Source organism: Anopheles ziemanni (assembly GCF_943734765.1).
Source record: "Anopheles ziemanni chromosome X unlocalized genomic scaffold, idAnoZiCoDA_A2_x.2 X_unloc_1, whole genome shotgun sequence".
Lineage (NCBI taxonomy): Eukaryota > Metazoa > Arthropoda > Insecta > Diptera > Culicidae > Anopheles > Anopheles ziemanni.
Genome location: NW_026689707.1, coordinates 490,488 through 498,299, shown reverse-complemented (window position 1 = coordinate 498,299; position 7,812 = coordinate 490,488). Strand labels below are relative to the sequence as shown.

Below are 7,812 nucleotides of genomic sequence, written 5' to 3'. Positions count from 1 at the left end.
TTGGAGCTGGAAGCGATGGAGATAAAGGCGAGGATGCAAACATCCCGCTACTGTACGGCAGGCTCTCACGGGGAAGAGCTGCGACCCCGCGAACCACCTGTGCATTATTCAGGCAACGAGCACGGCCGCGACGAAATGGCCGCGTTCGAACAATGGCGTTACGCCATTGATCATAACAAGAGGCACACCGCGATGGCGGACACCTCAACTACGCCAGCGATGGCGTATTCAAATCGATCACCGGAAAACCACGCCACGGAAAAAGGACACGCACCAGGAACGGCACACACAGCACCTTTCGGATCTACGGCACCAACGAACTACACTTCAACCACAGGACACTCGGCACTTTCTACGCACACGATACTTTCTTCGCAAATAGCTGCAACGACACACTCCTCGAAACCAGAAAACACTTCACAACAGAACGGCACAGAAGCGTACACTTTCCATCTTACATCCAGCGTCCCTCAGATGAAGGACGAGCCAATGTCTGATTGGGCGACGAGCGTGCGGTTGCGTGAGGTTACCATCTCAATCCAGAGACGGTTTCGAGCAAAACGGTTGATGGAGCTGCATAGGGGGGAGTACAAGCAGAAGAAAATAGCTGCTGTCGTCATTCAGCGCTGGTTCCGTGGCCACCGTGTTATGATCGAAGAACGCGATCGGTTTGTAACCGTTCGACAAGCAGCAATTGCGATCCAGCAGCGCTTTCGAGTCTACGCTGCTGGGATCCAGGAAAGGGGACAATACCTCCGGCTCCGGGAAGCAACGATAGCCATTCAAGCTCACTGGAGGACAACGATTGCAATGCGTAAGCAGCGAGCGATCTATCAAAGGAAGATCGGTGCAATCCGGACCATCCAGATACACTATCGGCGCTTCCGTGCTCAGTTGACGACTTGTGCTGCACACCCCCCCGTTCCAACATTGGTGGCATCGCGAAACGTTGAGCATCGGCAGCGTGAACTGGATGCGCTTCGACGACAGGACTGGTGGCACACGGCGTCTCATCGATTACGTTTCCCAGCGTTGCGGTCTGTGGATAAACGAGTGGAAATCAGTATTTTGCTAGTGTCTGCTGAGCTAGGTGAACGATACAGCACCGTAGGGCTATATTTGATGCCCGATCACTGCGGTGCGGTTCTGCCGGCGTCCTTTCGCGATCGGCGACACATTCAGCCGTTCCACACCCACAACGAACGCACTGCTCCGGAGAGCATCGATCGTCGGCAGCGCGAAAGGAATGCGCAGCGTTTGCGGTCCTGGTTTCACGGCGGAAATCATCGGAAACGATTCTTCGCTTTGTTGCTGTCCGAGGTCTCCAGCCGTACGCCAATGATGACCGAGGATCCCTCGAAGGATAGCCAGCTATGGAGCTCCGCTGTCCGTTGCCGTAGCCATCGAATCGTCGTTCGAGGTGGTTGTTTGTCCGGCCAGATCCATAGGATCACTTGCGTGTATTACCGCATCGATTTGCGATCGTCCTGTTTAAAAAGGTTTAGATTAGAAAAAGTAATCTGCGATGGATACTTACCAACAGACAGGGCTTTCGTTAACACAAAACATTAGTTTCAAAACATTCGGTTATAACAAAAGATTAGTCAGCACATATAGCCGAATTGACAGCTGGAGAAAGAGTGAGACAACTATGTGTCTAACTCGGGGAAGAGAATGTTAGAAACACTTTTGCTTCTAACGCCAGCTGTCAATTCGGCTTAGAACAGACAGCCTGATGATAGTGATAAGCCAAAAGGGAACTTCATCGATCAGCTGACGGATCGGCTGATCGAGAGGAGCGATGACCCTTGGCGTCAGCTTCGCCGGCAGGAGGCTATAAATAGGGCACGTTTGGGCGCGATGAGCGAATTGTGCAAACATAAGCGTTTAATAAAAAGACTAATTTTTTGGTTCCGCACCACAGCGGTCCCTAAGGAATTCTTTTCTTTATTTGCTTTTGCACAACGTTGGAACCGTTTCCAACAACATCAATATATCCAATCAGCATTTATAGAACCGATAAACAACTTTTGTAAAGTAGGTCAGTCTCATTACCAACACTTATTCAACCACCTGTAAACTAGCCCTAAGAAAAAGTGTTGGGTAAATTCGACAAAAAATCGGAACCGCTTCCGAATGACTCCACCAATATCGGAAGCGGCTCCGTAAGGTAGGTGCAATACTCCGAGCTCGGAACCGTCTGGAGCCGTCCGGAACCGCCCGGAGCCGCTAGTCGGCAGTCGGAGCCGTCGGAGCTGTCGGAGCCGTCGGGCCGTCCGAAGCCGTCCGGAACCGTCCGGAGCCGTCCGGAACCGTCCGGAGTCGTTTGGAGCCGTCCGGAGCCGGCTCCGGCTGTCGACTAGCGGCTCCGGACGGTTCCGGACGGTTCCGGACGGCTCCGGTCGGTTCCGGGCGGAATCGTGGGTTTTACTAAGCCGGAATCGGAGCCGGTTTAAAGATGCTCGGAAGCGGTTCCGGGCGGTGGGTGCGGTTCCGAGAACCCATCACTACTAAGAAACCGTATAAATAAATCGATACCGAATAGACCGCGGAACTATTCGGTGGACACTGATCGGACGTGGTCGTAATGCCCGTCGCGCATCCAGTAACTAAAAATCTCTGAGTTTTCATCTAAGTCCAAGTTGTACACGATGACAAACCCTTCGCTTCGATAAGTCCGCGACCGCGAGTGGTTTCACGCAGTATGCGTTGATACAAGGTGACCACGAATTATGGATACCGAATATCCACCACAGGCTATTTGCAAATAATAGCCGGCAGCGACAACTCCCCGCGATAGCAGCGTCTTCGCGGCCAATTTCAGTGATGAGCGCGCGAGCACCCCAGAGCCTTCCCTACCCAACCAGCCTGGGATGGGTTCTTTTTGAAAATTGAGCATGCCAGAGAAAACTCCATACAAAAAAAAACCAGCTCTCTTGGACTTAGCCGATTTTTGCGATGCCTCCCTCGATGATTGCCGTGCGCAGATGCCGCGATAGTGGCGAAGACCCGTCGCTCGCGAACTTAGCCAAATTTTTCGATCCCGCTCTCGAATTTTTCGATGGAGAGATCTTATTTGGGTGATCGAACTCCCGTACACGAGGAGCGCACCGAGCTCAACATTTTTCCATTGCGGCACATCGCGTTGTGCGTTTGTCTCAGTCACTGCGTGCATCCGTCGCTGCGTGCATCTGTCGCTGCGTGCTCCGTCGCTTCAAGCATGAGCTTGCATTTCTCCATTAGAACGATGGAGACGTGAATATTTTTTACTCCTTCGCTGCGTTCATCACATGCGTAGAGCGATTTTGCCAGATCGACGTAAACAAAGCAACACGGTAAGTTCGCTAAAGTTTTTCGGCGATAATTACATATAATTTTTACATTTCATCTATTGCAGGGTATTCAATGAACTATCAACTATTCAACCTACGATCCTAGCTAGTTGGAGACATCTTTTTACGCAGAATGATAAGTTCCGGAGCAACGCACCTGACCGATAGAAGCTGAGCAAAAAACTTCCTCAACTAGCAGGTAAGCTCTGCAGTGAAGTATGTATATTTCATACGAAATAGTTTATTGTATAGTGTGTATGCTGTTCTTGATGGATTATCGATGTTAACTTAGTTTTCGGTGTTATTGGATTCACAAGAAATCCAGAAAAAAAAGATAAAAACGCAACAAACCATTTCGTCCAGTGTATTCATTCGCGCAAGAGCTGTGACGTCACAGCCGCGCGTAGAAGCGAAAGAAAAAATCTCTCGGAAGTAACTCTCGGGTCTGGGGCTCTCGCGCGCTCACCTCTCAAAAATTGCACGGATGCCGCTGCTATTGTCACAACTATCCGTTGAACGGATAACCCTCGGTTTTTGAACGGATATCAACTCATCGCGAGGTTAAAGCACGCAAAAGGTTATTTGGGTAGTAGCAATTTTGAGTGGCAAATGTATTTCCGTCTCACTCCAGCTCACAGTCGAGGCTACAGCGCTACCTACCGTCGCTACCGCGACTCGTCTCCCTCGTCCATCAATTGACCCGAACTATGAAAAGTTTTTTATTTATTATTTCCTTCCTACCCCGCGCCTATCAATGAGATTGGCGTCGGCTGTTCGTCGTCGATTCACCTTCGCCCCATTGATCCGCACTTCCTACCCCGCCCTAGAATGAATCGTTCATCAAACCGAACTTTTTTGCGTTTCGCCCCTCTACCGTTTCGTCCCTATCCCGCGCCTATCAATGAGATTGATTTCGGCTGTTCGTCGTTGATTCACCTTCGCCCCATTGATCCGCACTTCCTACCCCGCCCTAGAATGATTCGTTCGTCAAACCGAACCGTTATGCGTTTTGCCCCGCTACGTTTCCTCCCTATTCCGCGCCTATCGATGAAATTGGCGTCGGCGGTTCGTCGTCGATTCTTCTCTTTAATACTTTTTGCTCGCAGTAGGAAGACGTACTTCAAAGCGCTTGGCTGATTTTTAACACGTTGTGAAAGTCCCAAGGGGATTTTTGAAATATTTTCGACGCGAAAACGGGTCGGTCCAGGGCACGATGCGCAGTAAATTTCGACCCGATTTGACAGCGATGTTGACGGGCTGTCAGATTCAAATTTGATGGTGGGATCAAATTCAAAATGGTGGGTTCAAATTTAAAATGGTGGGTTCGAAAAAAATAATCCGTCTAGGTTCAAAAAAAATATTCCCTCTAGGAGAAGTAGCTGCCTCCTCATACCGCCATCTTTCCTCTTCAATCTCCCAATCTACCTGTAATTCACACTTCATTCAATTTTCATTCCACTTTTTACAGCCGGTTTGAAAGCACTCGTGGTCATCGTGAACAGTGATTGTGTTGGTGAGGTGATTTAGCTGTTGAAGAGAAATTTTTATTGCTTGGTTAGTAGTCGAGGATTGAACACTTATCTTTATACATACCGTACGATGTGCAGCCCGGTTGATCTATCGGCGATGTTTGAATGTGTCGTGTTAATTGTCTGTTTTATTTTACAGAACGATGGATAACTTTTCCTCAAAAATGCACGCGCTGAAGAAAAGTGGCGAATATAAAATCGTCAAACTAAGAGGTTGGTATTTGAAATATTTGACGACATTTGTGCAGCTTAATAATGTGGTTTCCTTGGTACTGTTTTTTTAGATTTTAACAGTGGAAGCATTCAGGCTACGACATCTACCGGAACCGAGTCAACTGAAAACCAACTTCCCCGACACAGTGTACCGTATCAAATTCCAAAAGCATCGACAAGTAGTGGTAATTATTGAAATCAAGATATAACTATTTATTTATAACATTCGTAAGTTACATATGTTGTATCGTTTATTTAAAGCAGGATTTTTCAAACACCAACCTACTCATACAACGCAACCTTCACGATCATCACATATCATACCACCATCACAGCCATCGAATTCCGGTAAGTGAATCAGAGAACAATTATTCTTTCATGAGTTCAGTTAACAAGTTCTTTCATCCATTTCCAGAGCCTTCACTTTCTGATGTTATGACCGTCTTGAAGGAAATCAACAGAAAGATTGATCAGCAGGATGAAAAAATGGACCGGATAGAAAGTATGCTGAAGCAGTATGATGCTAAAATAGACATTTTGATGCAGCAAAGTCAACAATTCGAAAATACGCTGAAGAAAGTTCAGCAAGATGTTAAACATAGCAGGACGGAAATTCAAATGTTGGTGTCATCGACGGTTCCTAGAGAAGGGATAAGCAGGCGAACAGATTTTGAATTCCAAAGGGTTTCAAGTGAAGAGGAGCTCAAAGACCTAGAAAGACGTCTTGGAGACTACGATTACCGTACAAAGTTAGTAGCATGGCTACAATCAAACATTAACCGAGCCGACCCTGAAAACCGGATGCATGAAGCGATGGATCTTATTTTATCCAAACAATTTGTTCCACAGATCAGTTGGACGGGAAGGAGTCTAAAGCAAGGAGAAAGGAAAATTAGGTTAAACCAGTTTGAAAAAGTTTTAGATGTTTTTAAAGAAATAGGAACTAACGAAAGCGTCACGGTAGCTATGAGTACTGTAGCTAACTTTTTCGTTCGTAAATTAAGGCATGCGCATGAAAGAACCCATTTATCCGATTACGCCAAAACATCGTGCCATAGTCATGTAAATAGGATTCCTTAAATTATTTATTATTCAAATTGATTTATTATTTACTCAAGTTCCTTATTTTTCTGTGATGTTACATTTTCGGTGGAGGTAAAATAAATTATAACTTATCTTTATTCATTTTGTTGTTTTATTGAGTTGCTTTGCTTTGTTTGTTTTCTTATTCTACTATGGTATGTACAATAGGGAAAAATACTGCTTCTTCGGGGTTTCTGGTAGGAACAGCAACCAACTTGCATCTTATTTGATGAAGAGGTATCTCTACACACTCTTCATTTAAGTTAGTTGGACATCCTTTGAAGATATATAGAAAACTAGATTCAAAAGGCTTGAGAAAGAATAAATCCTTGCATCGCATTTGTTTACCGGTGATACCAGTAATTTCCGAACCAACCGTCAATCCAATGGTAACGTTTTGGAATTGAACTATTGAATTATCCATCGTTAGACACCAACAATTCCTAATGTTGTTTTGCAATACAAATGATTCGCGTATGTAAGCTGTTTGTTTTCTAAACTTTTGATGAGGCATACGGAATTTCTCTAACTCAGACAGTCTGTTTACTGCTTGCTCTAAACTTTTCCATCCATGTCGAAGCAAACCTTTCAAAAATTGCAGTTTGTTTTCGAACGGGTATGTGGATATTGTGTTTAATGGACCAAAATGTTCTACTTCTTCCAAAATGTGTTGCAGGTTATGCACATTGCTGCTGATATAGCGTTCTCCGTAAATAGAAGCATAGTCTTCAACAAATTTTTTCATCATTTCTCCAGCAACCGGCCAGTATAGCTGATATACGGACGAAAAAAAAAGAGTAACAGAGCAGAAAAACAACAAAAAATGCTCGTATACATTATCCTCCAAATGTTCCTTCAGCAAGACGATACTTGCATAGTGTAAAAATGATGCATATTCGGACCCTTTCCAAAAATTTACATACTTCAATGTACGTAGCTTACGATGAATTTCAGAAGGAAGTTTTATCGTCTGCAAGGCTTGCGTTATTAATTCACTTTGAGTTTGGTCCCATTTTCTTTTTCCCAGTGTTCCGTTTCGCCAGCCCACTAGCAGTCTCTTCATGATGCCAAGATCGATAAGATGCAAACGATCTGCAACCACGACATCCTGGACTATGTCAAAATTTCTTAAATCTAAACGAGGTGTCGTCGTCCTTTGGTGTCCTGGATAGGCGCCTTCCCTGAATGCTTCATCAGTTCGTTGTGTTGCTTGTGTCCCAGAAAATACAATAGTGCGAGCAGCGCTGTCGTATTGACCTACGACGGTACATTTCTGGCAACTGCTGTAACCGGCATGTCCTACTACACCTGCGAAAATGAAATGAAAGAATAATTAAATCCGTGTATAATTATCTGACCATAAGTTTTGTAATCAACCTTTTATGAATGCTCTTGCTGGAGTGTCTGCAATAATGGCCCTTAGATGTATCGATACATGTTTCCCGTTGAAGTTTATTCCGTTTTCCATGATGTTGTTCATCTCCGTGACCATGGGACGTAAATATTCCTCAACGTTCGTCGGCTTTGTCATGCCGCAGAAAATAGCTGCCGTCATCACAGGAACTTTCGGCATCTCATGAATATTAAATAATATCGGCCAAAACTGCATGCTGCCACTTCTATGCAATGGTAATCCATCCATTGATATATTTAGT

General features: G+C 45.4%; 1 protein-coding gene across 1 annotated transcript; it reads right to left on the bottom strand.

Moving 5' to 3' along the window:
- Nucleotides 1–1,371: 1,371 nt before the first annotated feature.
- Nucleotides 1,372–7,811, bottom strand: LOC131291482 (uncharacterized). Its single transcript, XM_058320701.1, has 3 exons — nucleotides 7,535–7,811; nucleotides 6,743–7,465; nucleotides 1,372–1,487 (listed from the first exon to the last, which is right to left on the bottom strand). Exons 1-3 carry the CDS (start codon nucleotides 7,797–7,799, stop codon nucleotides 1,372–1,374), a joined length of 1,104 nt encoding a protein of 367 aa, XP_058176684.1. The 5' UTR covers nucleotides 7,800–7,811.
- Between the last annotated feature and the right edge of the window lies 1 nt (nucleotide 7,812).

Coding starts and splice junctions, on each gene's coding strand:
- LOC131291482 (XM_058320701.1), bottom strand. CDS start 7,799: ATGGATGGATTACCATTGCATAGAAGTGGCAGCATGCAGTTTTGGCCG. Junction 7,466..7,534: donor AGCAAGAGCATTCATAAAAG/GTTGATTACAAA, acceptor TCATTTTCGCAG/GTGTAGTAGGACATGCCGGT. Junction 1,488..6,742: donor CAAACTGCAATTTTTGAAAG/GTTTGCTTCGAC, acceptor CTTTTTAAACAG/GACGATCGCAAATCGATGCG.